This window comes from Triplophysa rosa, linkage group LG14 (assembly GCF_024868665.1).
Source record: "Triplophysa rosa linkage group LG14, Trosa_1v2, whole genome shotgun sequence".
Classification (NCBI taxonomy): Eukaryota; Metazoa; Chordata; class Actinopteri; order Cypriniformes; family Nemacheilidae; genus Triplophysa; species Triplophysa rosa.
In genome coordinates, this window is record NC_079903.1 from 2,281,797 (window position 1) to 2,306,442 (window position 24,646).

Here is a 24,646-nt window from a genome sequence, read left to right on the forward strand (position 1 = left end):
CATATTTTTCACATCGCTTCCACATCGCAGCCTCTTGCGATTAGCAAATCGCAACGTCTCACATTGCGATTGCGATTTGATTTCGATTAATCGTTCAGCCCTACAGCATACAAATAAAATTAGATTGATCAGATATCTGACCACCACTGAAATACAACAGTCTGAGGTAGTTTATCTTTTTAATGCCTGAGATAGTCTGCATTAGGAGATAAATTTACACAATTTAAACAGTTCTTCATTTTTTTAACAAAAATATAATACCACAGTAAGTGTAGTTTAATCATGGTATTTGCTTAAAAAATCATGGTATACAAATAGTAAGCAATACAGTACACCAAAAACATGGTTACTACACTTTGGGGTGGTTTCCCAGACAGGGCTTAGCCTAAACCAGGACTAGGCCTTTGTAAAAAATTATGTAAATGTCCTAATTTAACTGACATGTCATACAAACTGTAATTTAAAATACCCAAAGACAGGTCTGGTACAGTATGAAAATAGGTGGTACTGCAACTAGTAGTTGTACATGTGGACATACAGTTTTAAATGGTTGTGATGGTAATGTGAATGGATGTGTTGTGTTTGTGATGTTCAGCTGGCAGAAGGTTGCCCGAGTGTGCCGGTTGCAGACAGCACATATATGATGAACAGTATCTACAGGCCCTCAACACTGACTGGCACTCGTTGTGTTTCAGGTAACATATTTTCCTTCTCGCTCAAATGTCACATCACACCTACATTAACATTTGCATATCACCAAAACTATTTGCATCTTTCTCACATTTTATGTCGTCATGTACTTTCTGTTCACTCCCTGAATGCATGAGAAATGCTTGTCTCCTTGGTTTTTGTTACCTTATTGAAATAGTAATGCTTACCATCAAAAATTCATTTTATTTATACGTATTTGTTGATACAGTATATTTGCATCTAATGCAGTTGACCACTACACTTTATTTAAGCAACAATTTTGTGCCGTCTATGATAACACATCTGGGGTTGTTGTTCCCATATCAGGTAATGGCAGAATTTATTGCGATGATAAAAATTTGAGAGTAATGATGATTGATAACCTTTTTTACGCAAAAACATTTGGATGATAAACTGTTTTATGCAACATACTAATGACATTATTGCATGACATTTTGCAAATGGTTGTTTCTTAGGATTGAACCCCAACCTTTTTTGTGTTGTTAACACAATGCTCTTCCAGTTGAGCTGTACAAACACTTCAGGCAGTGTAGGCTGGTGTAATTTTTTTGGGTGGTTAGGGCATTGACCAAATTATGTCAGTACTACCAAGTACCGATTCACATTAAATCAATTGGTGCCAAATTTACGCGAATTTGCAGGTCTGAGTTCACCAAACTTGAACTTTGCTGAGCAGGGAAATGAGAAATATCTTCGGACAGGCTTGCGTTTCCGGTCTGATGCATTCGCATGAGAATGAATGGAAGCCAATGGAACAAGAAGTCAAGTGTGACCGCGGCTTAACAAGTTAATTAATTTCAATGTGGGTTTATTACAGTAAAGTGCCAGCCAACATGAAAAAATACTGTAGTATACTCTATTACCAAGGCTCGCAAAATCGGTACCAAAATCTATGAGTGCCCTGTCCAACGGGCTACCTTAAATAGTCAAATACATTTACATTTAGTCATTTAGCAGACGCTTTTATCCAAAGCGACTTACAGATGAGGTTAACAATGGAAGCAATTGGAACAGCATAGGGACAACAAAAAGCATAAGTGCAATAAAAAAAGGTTGTGCAATAAAAAATACAGGGCTGTACAGTGCGACATATATGTGACATAAACGTGCTACAAAAAAATTGAGTATTCAAACTAGGGCTGGGCGGAATGACGGAATATTCCGTTACTGTGGAATAAAATGTCAACCGTAAGAGATTTTTCTATTCCGTGGAATGTAAATAAGTAGGCGTGGTTAACTCAGCGCTCTGCAAGTTTGGCGTCATGATGAAAAAACATGTGAATTAATTCACCCATAACAAATTAACAAATCAAACATTCTTTTGACCTTCTTTCAGTCTGTAGTTTCGTGATCCGCTCTAGTCCAGCGCTTTCTCTCTCACCCGCAGTGCTCATGCAGGGGTGCAGTGATCTGCGTGTGCGTATAATGTAGCTCATTCTCAGGTATTTCAGAAGTCAGGTCGCTTTGTAAAGCTGTTAATAGTTTTAATCATTTTAACTAGGCGAGCCAAGGCGAAACTTGCGTTGTAACGCGCGATGATGCTTGCCACGTGAGCAAGGGAGATGCGTGTGGAGTCACCAGAGACTCGCAGTGCAAAGACAAGTGCGAGAATAAACTAACCTAAAGATGCAACACACTAAAAGTGCGCATCTAATAGAGAGTGAAGAGCGATGAAGACCTACAATACAGACCCCATGAACACCAGTTCCCTTTCTGTCGGTCTCTCGACATTGTGTTGAACCGACAGATTGGGGTTTGTCTTGAAAACCTATCATCTTCTGAGTATTTAGAAAAGGCCAATGAAAATTGGCGAATGAAATTTGCATGCCGGACTCCTCCCCGGATGTCCAGGTATAAGAGGGAAGCCGGCGTGCTCATTCATTCACCTTTTGTTCTTTAGAGCCTACGCATCTGATGAGCTTCTCTACGATCTTTGGTGATAATTTTTCTGCTGGAATCTACGACGTGGTACAGCGGACGGTCCCTTCCTGCAGTGACTCTCCCCTGGGCGTCTCGGCAGTTCCGGAGGTGTTCGAGCAAATTTCCTTTCTAAAAGAGCTAAATTTCTCCAGCGTGGCTTGTCCCGCTGTTTTCATGGGTGCAACACACTCATCGAGGAGGGGGACGGACACGATGCCTGCTTCCAGTACGCTGGGGCAGACGTTGTGGATACGTCCTGCCCGCACTGCGGGCGGTGATGATTCAGACGTTGCGTCACGGGTGGCTGTGTTCCCACGGGACTCAGCCACCACCTCGTTTGCTCCCCGTTCCGTGGTGGCAGGACTACGGCCCTGCCGTCCACTACGGCAAGCAGCGAGGGTGAATATGAGGATTACTGTGAGCGATAATCCGCCAGCCACTGGCTCATGGACCATTCGCACCTCGTCTCGCTCGTCTTACCGTTCCCCAGGAGACGGTCCGCCGTCTTATTCCTCAATCACATATTCGGATACGATGCGTGATGATGAGGTGTCTCTTGCAGGATCGGGGGGTGACGTACTGCCATCCGACTCCGACGATTCCTCGGGCTCCCTCCCTCGGGGGGTCGAGCCCAGGAAGAAGCGGATGTCGAAATGTCAGCCATGCTTTCCCGGGCCGCCGTGAGTGTTGGGTTGCAGTGCCCGCACTGCCTCTCCCAGCGCTCGCGGCTGGCTACATGGCGCCTCGGGTTTGAGTGCGGCTCCAAACCGCGCCTGCCCCCAGTGCTGTGTTTACCGGAAGTGCATGAGGAACTTAGTAAGACCTGGAACGCCCCCTTTCCATACTGCTAGCCATCGAACCACCCCCCCAGGGGACGATGAAGAAGATCGAACCTTTAGTCCCCCTGTCACAGTTCTGGGAGCCTGGCTCCGGCTTCCCAGACTGTCAGGCTGGCTAGGGAAGACAATCCGTCTCGGCTACGCGATCCAGTTCGCCACACGCCCACCCAAGTTTCAGGGCATCCTATATACCTCAGTCAGAGGCAAGGATGCTCCCGTACTTTGGGCCGAGGTCGGTTGGGGCTACAGGTCAACTGAGAAAAGAGCAAGCTCTCCCCGGTGAGAGCATTCTCTTTCTCGGTATGGAACTCGACTCTGTCCCCATGACAGCGCGACTGACTACAGAGCGTGCCCAGTCAGTGTTGAACTGCCTGAAGCTTTCAGGCAGTCAGCGGTCCCCCTGAAACAATTTCAGAGGCTCCTGGGATACATGGCATCCTCGGCAGGGGTGGTCCCCCTCGAGTCGATGCACATGCGACCGCTCCAATAATGGCTACAGAGTCAGGTTCCTTGGAGAGCGTGGCACACCGGCAGCAGGCGTATGGTCATCACGCTTTTCTGCCGACGCACCCTAACCCCCTGGTCTCCCATGGCCTTCTTGCGGACAAGGGTCCCCTTAGGGCAGGGGTCAGGCACGTCGTGGATGCCTCCCTGCAGGGTTGGGTGCCATGTGCAACGGGCACGCAGTGTCGGGGCGGTGGACGGGCCCCCGCCTGCGTTGGCATATCAACTGCCTAGAGTTGTTGGCTGTGCAACTTGCACTGAAGAGGCTACTACCTCTCGTGCAGGACAAGCACATGCTGGTCCGGTCGGACAGCACAGCTGCCATGGCGTATATCAATCGTCAGGGTGGCATTTGCTCACGGCAGCTAACACAACTCGCCCAGCGCCTCCTCCTCTGGAGTCAGCAGGTGATCAGTTCCCTGCGAGCCACACACATCCCAGGCGTCCTGAACCAGACAGTCGATGCGCTCTCTCGTCAGTCGACGCCTCGTGGAGAGTGGCAACTCCATCCCCGCACAGTCCGGCTCATTTGGGAGCAGTTCGGCCAGGCACAGGTGGACCTGTTGCCACCCATTGTCCGCTTTGGTACTCCCTGTCCGAGGCACCCCTCGGCACGGATACCCTTGCGCACAGCTGGCCGCGTGACAAGCAGAAGTACGCCTTCCCCCACAGTGAGCCTCATTGCACAGGTCTTGTGCAAGGCCAGGGAAGAGGAGCATCAAGTGGTACTAGTTACGCCCCATTGGCCTAACCAGGACTTGGTTCTCGGAGCTAAGGCTCTTGACAACAACCCCCCCTGGCCGCTCCCCCTGTCGAAGGACCTGCTTTCCCAGGGGAAGGGGCATGTTACGCCATCCCAGGCAGGACCCTGGAACCTCCATGTCTGGACGGGACGAGGAGATGCTGAGTGGCCCACCCCCTGTCTGGTTGGGACATCACTCAGGCTAGGGCCTCAGCCACTAGGCGGCTATACGCCCATAAGTGGCGCCTCTTCTCGTCCTGGTGCTCTTCTTGGCGAGAAGACCCGCGGAGTTGCTCGATCGGGAACAGGTTGTCCCTTCCTCAAGAGAGACTGGGGAGTAACCTCTCCCCCCTCCACACTGGGAGTGTATGTAGCCGCTACGGCCGCTCTTCACGACCCAGTTGCTGGGAAGCCTCAGGGGCAGCACGACCTGGTCATTAGGTTCCTAAGGGGTGCGAGAAGGCGACTGCCTCATCCGCGCTCCGTACACTCTTGCGACCTAGGTGGTGGGCCTCAAGAGGCCCCGCCCCCTTCGAGCCTCTCGGAGCTGCCGCTCTTTCTCACCTCTCGATAAAGATGGCTCTCCCGATGGCGCTCACCTCCAAGAGGGTAGGGGACCTGCAAGCACCCTCCGTGTCCACAGATTGCCTAGAACTCGGACCCGGAGTTCTCACGTTATCCTGAGACCCCGTCCCGGCTACGTGCCCAAAGTTCACACCACTCTCCCGAGAGACCAGGTGGTGAACCTGCAGGCGCTCCCCACCGGGGAGGAAGACCCAACCCCATCCGTGTTTTGTCCAGTACGCGCACTGCACTCTACTGGACACTCTACTCTACTTGGACCGCACGCAGAAGCTTCAGAAGCTCTGAGCAGCTCTTTGTCTGTTTTGGAGGTCAGCAGAAGGGAGGGCTCTCTCCAAACAGAGGCTGGTGCACTGGATCGTGGATGCCGTCGTTAGGGCATACCCATCTCAAATCGCCCCTGCCCGTTGGGAGTGAGGCACACTCCTCATGGACACTGGCTCAGGGCGCCTCTCTGGCAGACATCTGCAGAGCTGCGGGTTGGGCTATGCCCAACAACTCCGCGAGGTTCTAATACCTACGCACGGAACCGGTGTCAGCCCGCGTCCTGCAGGGCAACGTGTAGGACCGGCAGCCCGTAGGGCGTACGCCTGCGAAAGCCCTCCCCCCTTCCTCTAGGGGGATCAGCGGCTATTACGCCTCCCTTCTTTCCCCACTGGGTAAAGAACAGGCATTCCATCCATCACTAAGCACCTTCCTCGGGGCAGGCTGGGCAGAGCAGCCCTGCCCCTTAGGCCGGGGAACAGTTGAGTTATCTACCACATAGCTCTAACCGGACCTAGTGCTCCAGACGTGGTAACCCCCCCCCCCCCCGTGGGCTGTTCCGTCTGATGTATCCTCATGAATGGTTCCCACCTCGGCAACCCATGACCTCCCTAGGTGGACTCCCACCTTGCGGTTAACTCCTTAGTCTGCACAATTTCCATGAGTTCTCCCCTGTTGGCAAGACCATGTGGTCTCTCCACTACTCCTTAGGTAGTGGTCTCTGCAGCGTTTTTCCCCCAGGGGGAATAATGCTTACCCAGTGGCCCTTACGGTGCCGGGCGGCTTCTCATTGTTAGAGAATTAGGCCTCCGCCCGTGACGGCCGTTGGCAGGGGCTTCCCAACTTTTTGAAAAAGCTCTGGGACCCCCTACCTCTCCACTGGATGGTTACAATTTCGGCTAGCGCTCACGTCTGACTCGCCCAGGCCAGTCAGCGTTGCTCCGCTAGAGATTGTGACGCGGCTCAGCGCTGTGGTGTGGGAACGAGATGTTGTGTCCTTTATGCCACAATGCTGGCCGCCCACCCCAGCGGACGAGGGGGGGGGGGTTGCTTCAGGCTCCTCAGACCAAAAGGTGAATGAATGAGCACGCCGGCTTCCCTCTTATACCCGGACATCCGGGGAGGAGTCCAGCATGCAAATTTCATTCGCCAATTTTGATTGGCCTTTTCTAAATACTCAGAAGATGATAGGTTCTCAAGACAAACCCCAATCTGTCGTTCGACACAACGTCTCGTTCCCTCCATCAGGGAACTGAGGTTACATCCGTAACCAAGATGTTTATAACACCAGTCATACACTGTACTCTCATTGTTTGTGCATATATTCATACTTCATTGTTATACATGTTGTCTATCTTCCTACTGTATACATATGATATACCCAGAAGATAAATATAATTAATAAATCTCATTATCAGAACTTAATTTGATATATTTAGTACATTTTCATAACTTTCCTACATTTTAACTATATGGTGAGGATTTAAATAAACTGTCATACATAAATAAAGGAAATCAATGTAAGAAAAATGAGGTATAAGATATAGAATTAAAATAGGAGATTGTTACCGTGATGTATATCATTACCGTGAAATAAAACTATTCATTCCGTGAAATAGATTTTTGGTCATTCCGCCCACCCCTAATTCAATCAGACTATGGTATAATAATTTATAGAAATAGTTGAAATTAGGCTTTTTCCGATTGAAGAGACTATCGTGTATTGACGATAGTCAGGCATTTTGGTGATAGCTGATTCTTAGTTGGTTCTTAGATAGTTGGTTGTTTGCCAATGAGTGTTGCAAATTAATATTACAAACGTGCGTTGCACATTACTTGCATTACTTCATGCAAGAGAGCTTGCAATGCACACGGCTCAGGCTTTTCCTCGAGCAAGACAGAGTTTGTAATGTACGGGGTCTGAGTTTTCCGCATGCGAGAGAGCTTGAAATGCGCACAACTCAGGCTTTTCATCACGGCAAAGAGAGTTTATAATATGCAGGATTTTAGTTAAATTTACGCATTTGGCTGACGCAAGTGACTAACATTGCATTATACTATACATTTCTTTCTAATTATGTGCAATCCCTGGGATCGAACCCATGACCTTGGCGTTAACGCCATGCTCTAACCACTGAGCTATAGGAAAGCTCTCATTTTCCACGAGAGCTTGTAATGCATGGCTCTGGCTTTTCTTTGCAGGAATTGCTATTCGCGTGAGGGTTTAAAATGGGGGTGGGCATTTTTAGCTGGATCGGGTATCGGAAGTGCTGGGATGATCCAAAATCCGATCCTGTGCTGAATAATATTATCAAGCTTTATGAAGGATGAGCTATTAGGAAACCGTTTTCATGTGCTAAATTTGACCATTTTCTTATGTCATGCGATATCTTTATGTGAGGAGAAAACAAAATATCATTAAGTTAATTAAGATCAGTAAGTTCTGCTACTGCTGTCATCTGCCATTCTCCATTCAGCATAATCAAGTGTTCGGTGATAGTCAGGACACTTCTCTTTCCAAACTGTTTTAATTATTCTGCATAAACACTATATAATAGTCTTTGGTTTTGTTTAAAAGGATTGGGGCTATCGTGATTGGTCGATATACAGTATATTCAACGGCGTCGATGCTGATAATTAGTCGACATCAATATTTTTGATCGACCAGTCGTTTTATATTATTTTACCTTCTAAATTTCGGAACCGATTCCAGTCTTTGTCCGTCAGAAAAGAACACTAGACCACACATTTAGCGACTCTTAAGTCATGACTGGATATTCTGCTGAACCATGTAAATCTATTTACTGATATACAGTAGATGGGCAAGCTTGGAGTTATATTCCCATTTTGTCAAACGCAAGGCAACCGATATTTTCACTTTCCCTTGTTTTTTTTCAAGGTTATGCGCTTTTTGTTCATGCATGCAATAAAGGTTAAATATTTTGGAAAATAAGAGTTAAGAGTTAACTGAGTGATTATTATTTGTAAATTATTTCAGAAGTAAGAAACTATTTATCTTTATATTAATGCACACTTAAAGAATGCGAGCTGTGTTCGGAGTGCTAAAAGCACTGCATCACTATAAAGGAGACTAGTTAGCTTTACCCTGAAGAAAACAGCAACTTAGTAAGTAGTGAAGCAAGTTTTCCGTTGTTTATGATGAGCATATCTTAACTTTTGATCATCCCGTGTATGTGTCGCGTTTGCGTTACGGAGGCGGCTCACATGAGCAGCAGTCCACGGGGTAAACTCCCACATCTTCATGCGGCAAGCTCCGCCATCTCAGGTATAAAAAAACTTGCTGTAGATTACACAGGACAAGCGGGAAATGTGCATTGATACACCTTCATTCTACACGTTACTTTGATATGTGAACTGTCTTTGTAGTGTTTTTTGTGGAGGGAAAGATGTGGGCGATTTATTTAACCTCTGCCGGCATGCCCTAAACATCAACTTGGGACGATGAATCTCTATTTTTCAGCTACAAACAAGCAAATTTTGCCAAGATGTTTTCAGACATGACAGACAAGATGTTACAGAATAATATTTTAACGAAAACACAATTTTTACCTAATTTTTATTTTTGGATATTCATGAAAACCTCCCTCTGCGACATCCGACAGGTTTTCCCATGATCGCATCACCTTGACTTTCTTCCGCGCATTTAAATATGATTGAATTTGACTCTACAAAATATGTGAAAAACAATACATATGATGATCATATGCTAACTCGAGTGTTCATGTATGTTCTATATATTAGGTATTGTGGCCAGTCTTCTTTATTAACGGGTTTTCGTTCGCTTTGCTTGAGCTTTTAATGCTTTTTGTTCTGTACCCTTTTACTCAAACGCATATTTTCGATTAAGAAACTCAGGATTCATTTCTGAAAATGCCATATTTTAGCCTTATATATATTTATTTTTTTGCATTTGTTTTGCAGTTCCAGCATGCACAAATATACAAATATACTGATTAAATATATTTCATTTAGACGCCGCTGTGTTCCGTTGTAATTTGTATTGAGGCTTTGTTCATTTGCACTAAACAGCCCAAACAGTTAGCTTTTAATTATTTTCTATTTGACTATTTATATTTAGCTTAGAATGGCTGTTGTCCTTTTTAAAAAAATAAAAAGACTCATTGCTGCTTGTCGTTCTGCATTATCAATTAATTACAAAAAGTATATATTTTTCTGTAAAACGTCTATCTTTGTAATTTAACAATGAAAAATTATTCATTTAGAATAGTCGATTATTCGATAGATTGGTCAATATAAAAATAGTCGTTAGTGGCAGCCTTAAAAAGGATTGTATTTTACTGGAGTTGGCCATCACCGATGGGTTTATTAGTTTAAAGCATTGGAAGCATTCTGGGTAAAATGCGTCACTCACACACAATAACTCTGTTTTTAAACCTCTGATTAAAAGGCTCAGTAAACTGTTGGAAGGATGCAAGGCACTTTATGTAAAACATATAACATATCTCTTACCTTTGTGTTGTAACTGTTATTAACTTCAGAAGAAGGTGTGTTAAGCGCGTCAAGGTGTTAAGCCCATCATTCTGCGCCCGGGACGCGCACACTCATGGAAATAAGAGAATGAATGAAGTGCGTCATCCAGCTCCCAGAATGTGCAATACGTGTAGAGAAGCGCATCGCTCTGCACCCGGGATGGGCATGGGCCCTTTCGTGCCACTTTACATTAGAGCAGAGATGTACAGTAGTGAAGTATTTTCCCTTTTACTTTATGTACATTTCTCAAAAATCTGTACTTTTTAAGAGTTTTTTTTAACTTTGAAAAAATTATTGCACTGCATTATAAAGCATATATCATTATGTTCAGTCAACTTTCATAAATACGTTATAGTTTTGTTTAATGCAACAAAATACATGCAATTCTACACTGATCAGGAAAAAGCAGGACTAGTATTGGATCGGTATCGGCCCACCCCTAGTTTAAAAACAGCGCACGAGTTGTTCCCGTTTGGCAATCAAGTAATCCCGCAGGCATCAGTGATGCATTCGGATTAATGACATTGGTTTACAGCAATAGTTTGCTTTCTTTCATTTAAAAGGTTGCAGTGGGAAGTAACTGCTTGTTGCCCTTTTCACTGAACTTACACTCTGATAGAATGCTAATTGCAGTCACACATGAACATTTTCTAGCCACGTTAGCTTCTGTTTTTTGTCAACAAATCCATCTTGTCAAAGATAAATGCGTAAATTGCCCCGCCCCACGATACTATCGTGTATCGGTGATCCCCAGGCTGGCGATAGAATGATCTGACTATAGAGAATATCGTCCAACAATAGTAGAAATTGCATTTATTGGGACTCATAGGGTCTCATTTAAATAATCCAAACTGCAAACTAAATCCAACCCTGGATATTTTGTTTAATTTTAAATGAGTGTGCCAATCTGCAACCCAAATGTATCATGCCTTTACCCGCTACTGGCAGTAGGCCTATGCATTCACTAGTCTTTGAAAGTGTCATTTATGTCAGGGGTTCCCCAACTGTGGGTCATAAGGAGGGTTGCACAAAGTCACCGGACTGTTGCGGTGCATTATAATAAAAAAAGTTTATTCCAACAACCAACAATTACGCTTGTTTAACCTATAGTCCACACATGAATTGAATGCACAAGCAGCATGTTTACAGCGCAGACGAAGCATGTTACTTCATGCCCTTATTTCTAGAGCTGCCCCTGTCTGTCTGCCTGTCTTAGACTCAACAGTAATAAAGCTTAACTAAGAACGTTTCAGGAGACACATATTAACGATAAGGTACAGCTTAAGATAAAACTTAAGAACGATTAGCGTTAAGAAGATTTCGGGAAACGCAGCCCAGAGCTTTACATTCAGTAGCGAAGCTAGAGTGTCGCCGCAGCTGCCATTGACAAAATGCCTGAAAATGTCTGTCATGCTTGGAAGATAACTTTCAGATCCCCGAAATTAGCGAGAGTCACGACGCCCGGCAGTAATCAATGGTCTAATTTTAGATGCACCTCGTGAATGTAAACATAAACTGTGTTCGTCGCGGTGCTGCACAGAGCGGTCTGCATATGACATCAAAGTACCGTGAGAGCAATTTAGGAGCAGAAACACACTGCTCTTGGGGTCTTTTGATGTCACACTGATCAGTTTGCACAGCGCCACATGAAGTCAAACACCCTTTTTGTCCACAGTAGCATAAAATAATGATATAATCCATATAATCCTCCAGCATTGTTCTTCAATAGAATACGCAATCTAAGCACTGTTTATGCCATAAAACCTATTATGGTAGTAAACCTTAGACTCCTGGGGCCTCATCTATCAGCAGTATGTACGCACAAATGTGTGCGCAGCGAGTGCTTAAGAACAGATTCACGCAAAGTGTGGGATCTACCAACTTGTACTTACACATAAAATTGTGTGTAAATATAAGCACACCTCGGAGCATGCTTAGGCAGAAAATGTAGTGGTAGAACAGTGATGCTATACTACAAAAAGAAAGTGCCATCGTGTGTTTCCTGTGTCCTTATTTGCAAATACTCAATTAGTAAATTCATACTGTAGTTCAAGCTAACGTTTGCATAATTAGTGTGAGAAGCTACAAAAGGCCGAACGGAAATCATTTGAAATGTAGTTATAGTGTCATGGCTGATCTCACTTTGCTGGAAGGTTTGAAACTGCACGTATTGCATTCACTAGACTGAGTGTAAATAAGATCAGTGTGATACGTCAGGGCTCCGAGTCCAAACAAACTTTTTTTTACTAGGAGCACTGTAGCCCCGGACTGAAATTTTTAGGAGCGCAAGCAGAAAATTTAGGGGCACATGTTAAATCACCCTGCAATGCAATTATTGTGGTAGTTACTTATTCAAATTCAGTATGTACTGTCATACTATGCGATTTCGGACACAGTGCTTGTCTCTCAGTGCTCGTTCATACTGGCTGTTCACTGCAAATCTTTGTGAGCGGTTTGTTAATTTTACTTTAATTGAATGACATGACATAACACATATAATACATTTTCTACTCATTTTTAAAGTCCAATATTCTTCAAAACTAATATATCAATCTTAATATAGGTTATATCATATTATATTACATAAAATATACATGCATATAAATCTCCTATTTAAAAATTTTAAACCTTTTTTTGTAAAGTTGCAGCTATATCGAACCAACATTCTTTTATTACTGCAGTCCAAGGTGAAGACTGTTTGTTCTACATTTCAGAACAGAAAGCACTGTGTTAAAATATATTCCTAATTTCTTTATTTTCATAAAATAAAAAATAGCAAAAACACCCCTGTTAAGAATACCTTTAAAGGGCGATATCGGACCGATAAGCAGTATCGTTTATAGTAATGCCGTTAAAATCTTAATGATACCCATCCCTTGAAGCAACGAGGCGTAGCGGAGGCTGTACCAGTTGACAAGTTCAAAACTAAGTGACCAGTCTTGAATGGTATAAGCTTCAAAGTGGATCACGCTTTATGCTGACATTCAGAAGCCTGGCTATGCAAGGCCTAGTTATCATGTTAACATCGCTTCCTTGACAACAGTGGACATGCTGTTGCAACAACGTTGTATGCGTCACATTGTAATCGGTCACAAAGTCACAAACCTCTAATCAAATGCAGAAGTTGAACTTCCCCAATACTTTAAGCTGCAGACCTCACCTTCCCTATGGGTCGTGTTGAAGCAACAGTTGCCGCAGTGTGGCTTTGAAAGCAGATGTTTTCCATTGCATCTCATTGGCCTCACAAGCTTCAAGCCTTATGATCTAGGATAATTTCTTATAGTATGTTTTCCTTCGAACAGTCCAGATCCACTTCTCCGATTATGAAAAAATCTTTTGACTGGTTAATGTGTTTTGTTTTATATAAGCAACATTTCCTTCAGCTTTGCCAACATCATCTGACAGACCTGCATGAATTAACCCGAGTTTTAAGACTAGATGGAGGACTTTAGGGGGATTATAGGGGAATATATTTGTATTTGTTTAACACTTTCAGGTAACCCTTTACAATAAGGTTGTATAAGTTAATGCATTTGCTAACATAAACTAACAAAGAACAATACTTCTGCAGCACTTATTAATCTTAGTTCATGTTAATTTCAGCATTTACAAATACTAGTTTCAGCTATAAAAATCCTCCCCACCACAACTACGGTGACACACTGTTTCCCATTCATTCATAATTTGTCCGGCCATTGTAACGACAAACCTAGCGTCTTTTTGGATAAACCGTTGTTTTCATTCAGTGGGTCACTGAACTTTTCATTCAGTGGGTCACTTCAAATGTCATCAGTACTGCTCCGTAAGCACAAGATCTCACTTTCCATGTGCAGGATATGCCTCTCTCTGCGTCTGGGAGGGAGAAGCCAAAATAACTAGATGGAAAGCCTACAATCTTTAGCCAAAAAAGCGTAACGGCTAATGCTAACGCCCTGGCTTCAACGGAATGCAGGAAAGGAAAGGAAAGTAAGTCCAGATGTTAGTTGTTTTTAATGGATGTCAATGTGTTTTGTTAGCTGTTAAGGTTTCTCAAATTGGAAGTATTACAGACCCTTGCATTTCGCTATAATGAGAGTATATCTGGAGAAGCAGCACCTTCAGTTCACCGTATGGCTGCCAGCTTGTGAGTACAAAACAGCATCTACAAAACCTGCCACTGTAATCGAATGTTTGGTTATATAAGCATGAAAACATTTTGTCTGTAAATAAACACATGGTTACTGTAACACTTTAGGGCAGAAGGACGATGCCACACACGGAGTAAACTGATCTGGTGATTTAATGGAGGTGCACAGGAGAACAAATGGCAGGTATTAATCCACAGGTAAGTGTAAACAGGTAACATCCACAGGCGAGTAGTAACAAATAACATCCACAGGTAAGTAACACATCCACAGGTAAATTATGTAAACTATGACAGGGGTTGGAACTAGCAATAACATAAAGCATGACTTTACAACTAGACCTGACGATGAACAAGACAAAACACGGGGTATAAATAGTGTCCGGGGAATGAGGATTAGGAGCGGGTGCAATCATGGCATGAACAGATGCAAAGGATCATGGGGAGTGTAGTCCGTGAAATCAAAAGTCCAGTAAATGGGAACAGGAATAACTGAGAGAAGGCGCTGATGCAGGGGGCGTGGCTGGCAGCGGCGGAGAGCTCGTTACAGTACCCCCTCCTCCGCTGTGCGCTCCAGCGGACCTCATAGGTCGATGAGGTTGAACGCAGGGGCCGGACAGTTCGGGTGAGAGTTGTCGAAGTCTGCGAGGAGAGTGGGATCCAGAATGTCCTCTTGTGCCACCCATGATTGTTCCTCTGGTCCGTACCCCTCCCAGTCAACGAGATATTCTAGGCAGCTGCCTCAGCGCCTGAAGTCGAGGGTGGATTCTACTTGGTAGATGTGCTGGGCGATGTCGAGCGGTGAAGGAAGGGGCGGCTCTTCCCCGGCATCAGGCTCTACGGAGGGAACAGAAACAGGGTTACGGTAAGGTTTAAGCAGTGATGCATGAAATGAAGGGGAGATTCTGTAGTGTGGTGGGAGTTGGAGGCGATAGGTGACTGGGTTGGCCTGGTGCAGGATGGGGCCGATGTATTTGGGACTCAACCTCTTGCAGGGCTGCCGCAGGCAGAGGTCCCAGGTGGACAGCCATACAAGTTATTCTGGCTGGTATTGGGGACTGGACGAGCGTCGGGTGTCAGCTTTCAACTTCTACCTGCGGACAGCCTGCTGCAGGTGTTGGTGAGCTTGAGTCCCATACCCTCTCGCTCTCCCGAAACCAGTGGTCCACGGCTGGCACCGTAGAGGGTTCCCCTGACCAGGGGAACATGGGAGGTTGGTAGCAGAGTATGCACTGAAAGGGGGTTAATCCGGTGGGAAAATGATGGAGGGAGTTCTGTGCATACTCGGCCCAGGCGAGGAAACGGTGCCAGGCTGCTGATGTCCTCTGGCAGGCCATAGTTGCGGAACACCAGATTGAAAAAGGCCTCATCTGTTTTGAAGGCTGTCGTGAGTCGAGGTAAGGGGATGAGCTGACAGGCTTTGGAGAACCGGTCTACGGCCACTAGGATGCAGCCGATCTGTGAGGAAGTCAACTGCAAGGTGGGACCATGGACGATGAGGAATGGGTAAAGGCATGAGTTTTCCTTCAGGCATTCGGCATGGAGTTTTTGAAATGGCACAGACTGAGCATCCTTTCACATACTGAGAGATATCCTGAGACATCTTCACCCACCAGTAACGTGCGGATAGGAGTGAGAGGGTTTGCTGACTCCCTGGTTGTCCCGATCCCGGAACAGAGTGAGCTGAGTCGATGAGGGTACGTAGGTTTTACCCTCAAGACCTCCCGTTGGAGTTTGGTGGTTACCTGCGGTGATCTCTTCGTCAATTGCCCACAAAATGGGGCCGTTATTTTAAATAGGAATTTCTCTGGATTTGCACATTCTTGGGAGCATTTGGGATAATGTAAGTACACAACTGCATGAAGTATATCACTGTGCAAGTGATTTTTGGATATTTCATAACAAAATTATTCCATATTGTGGCTTCAATAAATGCTAAAATGTACAAAGGTTGCATTTACAAAGGTTAAAGTGATAGGTCGCCCATAAATGAAAATCATGTCATCATTTATTTACCCTCTTGTCATTTCAAACCTTTATGATTTTCTTTCTGCCGCAGAACACAAAAGAAGATATTTTGAAGAAAGTTGGTAACCGAACAGTACTGGCCCCCATTTACTTCTATTGTATGAACACAAAACCAGTGCAAGTCAACGGTGGAAAGTTGACAAAATTCTTCAAAATATATTCTTCTGTGTTCTGCAGAACAAAGAAATTCATACAGGTTTGAAATGACAAGGGTGAGTAAATGATGACATAATTGAATCACTTTAACAAATACAACCTTATTGGAAAGTGTTACCCACATTTATTTGCTTTTTAATGTCTTTCTTTTGCACTTAAAATCTTCAAAAATCTGCAACACATTGAACAAAATTTGAGCAACCCATTATCAAGTCGCAGTGCTTCAAGGTTTGAATAATGTTTGTATCAACCTGTCATTTCCCTCTGATTTTAGGGGTAGTTTATGGTTAATGACTGGGGTGGACGAATGTGTCTTTGATAAGTATTTGCAGGACATATACGATCCAGGTAAACACTATACTTGTCCCCCTTTACCTCCTGGAGCATTTTCACAGGCATAGCTTTTGTTCTGCTTAGTGTGCAAAAGCAGTTCCACTGGGCCTGGAAATTGGCAGGATTGTGTAAACAGTCTCAGTACCAGGACTGAACTCTGAGATGAAGGACGTTTGGCAAGGACATGGGTTGGAGGGAAAGCATTAGAGAAGGCCATAGGTTTTTGGAGATTGAGTTCTTGTGTCTGTCTGTATGTGTGCTAGGGCTGGGTGGAGGGATGCACAGGTTCTGAAAAGCTCACATTTGTGACACAAGAACCTTACACATGAGCCAAAGATCCTGAAGAAGAAATATATTCATAAATGTAATTAGTGGAATAGATTGGTAGCGGATTACATGATTAAAGGCTTTGGTTTAAAGGAATCTGCCTAAATATGAAATCAACATTTAAAAATTAATTGACTTCGCTGTTAACTCACTTCTGTCCATATGCAGATATGATTAACAGCAGAATATACCAGCTTTAGAAACAAAAAAAAGGGGTCCGCTAGTAGAAAACGGCTTGGTTTATTTGAAGCGCTGCTAGCTGTCCCTTGGGTGGAAAAACTCTTGGTTTTCCTTGGAGGATGTAAGTGGTGCTTTAATTTCATGGGAAAATAGCTTTCATGCTCATTGCTTTCCTCCATCCCTCAGCAGGGGCCGAAATCACTCGACCTCAGATGAGAAACTACTCAGACCCGATGACAAATTAACACAGTTTGTGGATGTTGTTCATCCATGACATCACAAAGGGCAAAATGTAAATGAAAATACAGTGAACATTTAAAAGAAATATCAGCATGAGGTGAGTCGTCACTCATCTCATATTCCCCTCTGGGGTCTGGGTTTGAAGAAAATAATTGTATGTAAAAATGCATTTTTAGACCCACACAATCATCGTTTTAATGACCGATCGCTGGTGCTGTGCAATATACCGGTTCATACCGAATACTGGTGTGTATTTTTTTATTATATGAGTTTTTAATATACCGCATTAACGGTGTATGTCGCTTAAACAACATGTGGAACGCGGCACAGCGCGACACTGTTTCAGTGGCGTCCCTTTTCACTGTTGCAATGTGACTGGCCATTCACACAGTGGAACCGGCCGTTCCACATGTCTGTCTATGCCGCGGCACTACTTTATCATCATTTTTCAATATAAACATGCGCTAAACGGAGGCGTTTGGATGTTCGCGTGCGTCTCGCGCATGAGCGGTGACATATTCTCTTCTCGCCGTAATGGGAGCGCACACTGCATGGCTGAACAGCAAATGACTGTAACACAGGTGTAGCGATTGCAAGTTCGCATTACACTCACGAGCAAACATCTTCAAAAAGCTATCGTGTTCCCCTCAAACCTGCTCAATAAAAGCATATAATATGATGTGTTTTTAGTTTTAACTGTTTCTCTGTATGCCATGATGAGAAATAAGGGTCAGTAGAGGAAGGAGGATTGACAGGGTGACGCAATCGCTTTCCTCTCACATATCTAATTTAAGCCTTTGTTTTATGATTAAAAAATATGATTTCAGAAATTCCATTGTGACTATGTGAAACAGAGCAGACATCACATGCATGTTTTAATGTTAAAATTGTTACTATTTTGTATTCAACTATTCAGACAGACCATGGTATTAATTTTCAGTGCTACCAAGGAAAAAAGTTAATTTCGAGCCTTGTTCTCTATTTATTTGCTTAAATATGATGTATGCAAGTTACCTTAGCTATTCAGTTGTTAAATAATTCTAAACTTGGCAGTTGTTATAGGGGAAGGGGATTGTTTACATTGTGTAGTTACAAGTTGTTTGCGAAATTTGCACAATTAAAAGGTTCTGTATTTTGACTGCAACTGTCATGCATCCTGATTCCTTCACTTCATCATGAGTGCCACCTCTTTATAAACAGCATCATTTTGTTAGACTTACAAGCCCTGTATAATACTAGTGTAGAATTTTTCTACAATATTCACTCACCATGACAGTTTAAAAGGGCATTTTAAGTCAATAAACTGCGGTATTTCCTCTCTCAATAGTAGAAAATGTGGTTTAAAAAATACCGCCATGTACCGGTTAACCGGTATAAATCTGGAAAATATTTAAATACAGTTAAATTATGGTCATACCGCCCTACCAATTGCAGCTGTCGTGTGTGACTATTTGGGTACTCGCGCCCATTCCTACTGGCAAGCAAACATCAAGGTTTAGTTTTGAAATTGCTGTTCTCTGCACTAGCACACTTCCTGACGTGACTGGGGAAGTAATGCAAAATATAACCACTAACAGACAATAACAGTCAGACTAACAGAGAAACATGTTCATTGAGGGTCAGATCACCTGACCTGAAACCATCCTACAACTACATAAGGAACTACACATGTAGCGTCATTTCATTCTTTTACAGGATTTCTCTCAGACAAATCTTTTGTATTGATCCCAGAGACTCCGAAAATCCACTCTGATGGCATTTTGGCATCGCAGAGCAAGGTAGGTTGACTTTTTACAAGATAGTTCTTATCATTCAAAATCTGTACTATGTGAGGTGGTACCATCTTTGAATGTTTTCCACATATTGTACAGTATATCATGTCATTTAACTCCAGGGTACAGTATAAAGAATACTGTGATACTGCTATCGTATACGTTGGCACTTTTTGGTCAGTGGTATCTGTGAGACGGTAAGTACTGTTGTGACTGCAGGCGAGAGAGGTGAAGGGAGGGGAAGAAGTCTGTGTCATGGGGTCATATTAGCTCCCATGAAGCTGTAAGTGTGCGCAGAGAACAGGAAATGATCAAATGACAACCCAGAACACAGCCTTAGATGACAGAGCGAGCGAGAGGTCTAGCTGTGTCTGCTTTGAGCTAATCGTCGAGATAATCGGTCCCTCTCAATGCTTTAACATGAGCGGTCTTCCGGAAGCCCACAAGAAAGTCTGCTTAATCTACTGCAGACATCAGTGCTATCGTTGCCTCAAGGGCAGAATGTAAGTATGTATTATTTGAATTATTTGTGGATGAAACCTTACTGACCATGACATATTGATGGTTTCATCGGACGTACACGTCTAGCCCGAAGTTCAGTTTCACTTTCTCAACCCAGCTGTTCTACACATGCATTGTCTTTCTGCACTGTACATTTACTCGAGACAAAACCCACAGTGTTCAGGGAGGAAAGTAAGTGCACAGGTGTGAAGGAAAGGAATATGTGCTGGACAGAATGCGGCAGAGGTGCAATAAACGGTTTACCTTGATTGTCTTGTTTTCATAATCGTTAGAAGCGGAAATTGAAAATCAATTTACGATTAATCGCACAGCCCTGCTATCAGAAAACCAAAGGTCTGTTCTAAATCAACATTAATCAAGACTAAAAAAGGAGCAGATATAACATACTCATCGACTCTATGAAGTTTATTTAACAAAGTTTGGGAGGAGTATGATCATGCAGGTAATCATTGTGTCTGGCCCAGGTCTGGCCTCACCTCTGTCCCATGACAGTTTTGCAACATCCCTCTGCCACTCCATCGCCAACACGCATTCATTATCATATTTGATTTGATATTGACGTTAGTGCAAACTTGTAAACTCAAAGAAGAAAAACATTTATTGCTTTGGCTAAATAACTTTAGTAGCTTTAAAGAGGCCTTATGAAAGCATACATTAACACAAACAGACCGAAAATAAGTAATTTCATTACCTGTGACTATACACTCTTAAAAAAGGTGCTTCAAAAGGTTCTTTGGTTCCATAAAGAACCTTTAACATCTGAAGAACCTTTCTGTTTCAAAAAAGGTTCTTTGTGGCAAAAAAAAGGTTCTTCAGGCTATAAAAAATAAGAAAGAGGTGGTTCTTTAAAGAACCTTTGACTGAATGGTTCTTTGTGGAATCAAAAAATGGTTCTTCTATGGCATCGCTGTGAAAAATCATCATTGCATTCCTGGATTTTTATCGTAAAACAGCGTTCTTATGTTTTCTTTCAGTTGCATCGTGTAGCACCTTTATTTTGAGTGTATATGATTATTGTTAATCTGATGGGCAGTTAAAGTGTATTGTCCTTGAAGTTTCACTTCTGTTTTCACCACCCAACTGTCAGGGTTTGACAAAAAGGACTCCTGTCATTGGACAGATTGCATAGATTTACTGTTTTTGCAGCTGAAAACAGGAAGAAACATGTATTGCTATGATTGTGCCAGAAACATTAAGAGCAACATCCAGAAAGGTGTCAGACAGTAGCCGAAAAAGGTTCCTAATTCAAACACAAAGCAAAAAACACATAACCGGACCATGTGACAGACTACATTTCTGATTACAATGAAAAAGAACTTTAATACACTAAAATACAGATACATCTGTTTTATAATTATTTTATATACATACTATCACGATCAAAACTGAATACATTTCTACAAAACAAACTGTAAATGCAACATCTCGTAACTGTAGGCTATAGAAACGTAACCTCGGTGCTAACCTTTAGATCGCAAACGTGATGTCACGCAAATTAATTGGAAATATTCAGTTTATTACAATTTTGTTAGCATGCTCACAAACAATCTCCTCTAACTCATAAATAACTGAAACATGCATTCAAACGTTGCATTATTAAGCATACTAATTTAATTCTAAATCTCTATATTTCAAATTTCTGCGTGATTAAGTTAAGAGAGTGTTAATACTGATTTACAATTCAGCAAGCAGAAAGGCACTAAATAGACTCAAATAGTTACAATAATCCAACATACTGTACACGCATATTCACTTTTTACAGTGTAATGTTCTGATCACATGCAGATACAGGCTTTGTCTCTGTGAATTATCACTGTCAGTCAAATAAAAAAAAAACTGCTGAACTAATTTGGTTTTCACTGAATTAGTCAGATCTTGTTTGCGTCTTGGTCAAACTAAGAAGGCAATTCATTCTTCAGAATGACACAATAGGCACCGAAGCATTGCATTCTGGGAAGGGCTTCGTAAGCACAAAGAAACTGCTGAGACACAACAGTTTTCTCACAGTTTTCTATACTTTTCTGTCAGTATTAGTGTAAGGGAATGCACAATCTTGCAATAATGTAATATTGTTATAAGGGACAAGAAATATTAGGAGTTTGAACAACCTGACACCTGATGCCCTGGCAACCACCTAAAACATCATAAAACACCCTAGGGACTGAATAGCAATTCCCTAGCAAACTCCCAGAACCCCCCCAACATCCCCCCCCCCCCATTACAGGGCTAACATCACTTTCATTTTGTCATGCTGTTACTGTAAATTACACAGGGGGAATCTATTTCGATTTCATTGAGTTTAATGAGCTTTTGTGAGAAATAACAAACTTTCCCTGGTGAAACATGTCTTCTTTAGACGTTTGGTTGGTGAGTAACTATGACACTGATACTCTGACATGGTTACCCAACCCACCCAAAAATAAAATGCTTGTCATCTGTTCACATTCTCTCCACTTCCAAACAAACTTGTTCCTAGTGATATAAACGCTTTATGTGACTAAATGATCTATTCGTGCAGGTCATGTGCCTTCATTAAAATCTAAAACTTCCCCTCCGTCTCTAAACGACTTCTCTTCTCTGCTTGATTTATGTCTCGGCCTGAGGGCTGGATTGTATGTTGTGTCCAATGTCCGGGCTTCCAACTGCCATCAATCCAATCAAATCCGGAAGGATGAAATCAAGTCCCACTCTACATTTTTCTAATTCCAAAAGCCGTTACACTCTAAAATACATGTTAACATTTAGATGGAAACAGTATCGCAACTTACGTTTCATGCCAACTTGAACGTATTTATCTCTTCAGAGTTTAACTGTTAGTTCTCTCTCATCACTACTCAAGGATGAATTATACTGTCAGCCTGAAATGTATCATCTCTCATGTCAAGCGAGCGCCTGTACCTTGACTGAAAAAGTCACTTAAGACATCACTGACATAAAATTTCTTCATCGCAGAGAGCTGGCAGAGTCCGAATAATTATTCAATTAACTTTACTTTTAGATAAGTAAAGATAATAAAAAACTTTAAGCATGATAATAATATTTTATTATGAATAATACGAAAATAAGAATACGTTTAGAATAACTTTAATACTTGTAATACTATCAGCCGTGATTATTCTAGTCGGTTCATTAAAGAGCTGCCTAAATAAATTTATTTGGCTAGGTTGGCTGAATTGCTCTAAATGGAGTGAATGATCTAGAGGATATTTTTATTGAAAGATTTGAGATAACCCCTGTTGGTCTGTACTTTTCATCTCTACCTCTCCCTGAGGGACTATGATGAAGATTATTCAGGGCAGAAGGCCCTGTTATTGGCATTTGCTTAGTGAAGCATCTGTTTTACGGTGTCTCATATAGGGTCATTTGAACCAGTCCCTTACAGGAACATTATAGACTTAATGTAAGTTCTGTTGACAACATTAGTGGTGTAATATTGGTTACAGCGGGAAACAATCATTCAGACTCACCTGTTATTTTATTTATATCTCTGTTTTTAAGCATGTGAAGATTAGGAACCGGATGGTTTGCTAAAGTAGTGAAAGTGATGTGAGGCCAAGTATGGTGTGCCATACTCGGAATTTGTGCTCTGCATTTAACCCATCCAAGTGCACACACACAGCAGTGAGTAACACACACACACCATGAACACACACCCAGAGCAGTGAGCAGCCATTGCTGCGGCGCTCGGGGAGCAGTTGGGGGGATCGGTGCCGTGGTATTGAAGGAGGAGGAGAGCACTGATCATTCACTCCCCCCACCTACAATCCTTGCTGGTACTGAGGCTCGACCCGGCAATGTTTGGGTTACAAGTCTGAGTCTCTAACCATTACGCCACGACTGCCCCTTATTGTGGCAAGCATTTCACTTGCTTAGTCAAATGTGTGAGGTCATTGTTATTGAATGTCATTGTTGTGCATGAATGGAGTGACACTTTGACCTGAGTTTTTCTATGAGTTTCCTGCTCATTTCATCTGTCTACATTATACCACACCATCCTGAGAAAACACTGGCCCACCCCTGAGTGCTGTGTGAGTTAAGATGCCCAGCTGTAGGGTTTACAGTAGTTTAGGATGAGCTTTGGTTATCTGGCTTTATCACAGTTCAGAGGTCATTGAGAGCCAGATGGTCATTAAAGAGTTTGACTCCTTCTGGGTCTGATCCAATCTATCCATACTGTCTCTAATGGACGGAAATGACAGCGAGATATTCGCCTCTGGCTAGTGTTGTGACACCACACACATATGACGCAAGAAGGATTATGTTCATGTAATTCTGGGGATGTTAAGAGTTTACCAGCACATAGTCTGTGTTCATCATGTGCTATTGTACCACGGTTCATCGCAACCTGAGGTCATTCTGACACATTTCACATAATTTCCACTTGTAGTAAATTTAATGCCATGCTCATGAAATGCACCATTGTCCTGGTGCTATTGATTATTAAGCTTGTTATAGCAGATACTGTATACACACACAAGCCCTCAGAAACACTCACACTACAACATAGTCTTAGAGACTGGTGAGATCAATTCGAAACACTGTTGCTAAAACCTCTTATTGGGATTCAAGAATAGAGTAATTTGACAGCTCAGTGTCTATTACAATATACAACCTATAAGAGAGCAGAATGAGCTAAATGTAACGATGAGCTTTAGGAAAAAATATAAAATTACACTACTTTTACTTACATCAAAGTAGATGAAGTAGACAAGACAAGAAAAGTTCAAAAAACAATGTAAACTGGGTATGCAACACAATATTGAACAGAAGTGCATAAATATATAAATAAACATGGCATCATATGCACATTTGGCCCAATTTCGTTACAGGATACTATAGCAATTTCTTGGTCGTCTGATAAAATATTTTTTTGTTAGTAGTAGTCTTTAAG

At 42.8% G+C, this 24,646-nt stretch overlaps 1 protein-coding gene across 6 annotated transcripts in view; it reads left to right on the forward strand.

The window, feature by feature from the left end:
* The window catches only part of limk1a (LIM domain kinase 1a), a 98,491-nt gene that overhangs the window by 15,313 nt on the left and 58,532 nt on the right, over positions 1-24,646 (forward strand). Inside the window, exon 2 of one of the 6 annotated variants that reach the window (XM_057350360.1) lies at positions 596-695. The exons of 1 other annotated variant lie outside the window; for it this stretch is intronic. In XM_057350360.1, coding sequence (XP_057206343.1) covers positions 596-695 — 100 coding nt within the window. Of the gene's footprint in view, positions 1-595; positions 696-19,114; positions 19,240-19,611; positions 19,737-24,646 lie in introns of those variants that run through there. 4 more of the 6 variants (XM_057350365.1, XM_057350362.1, XM_057350361.1 and 1 more) reach the window with 4 other exon arrangements.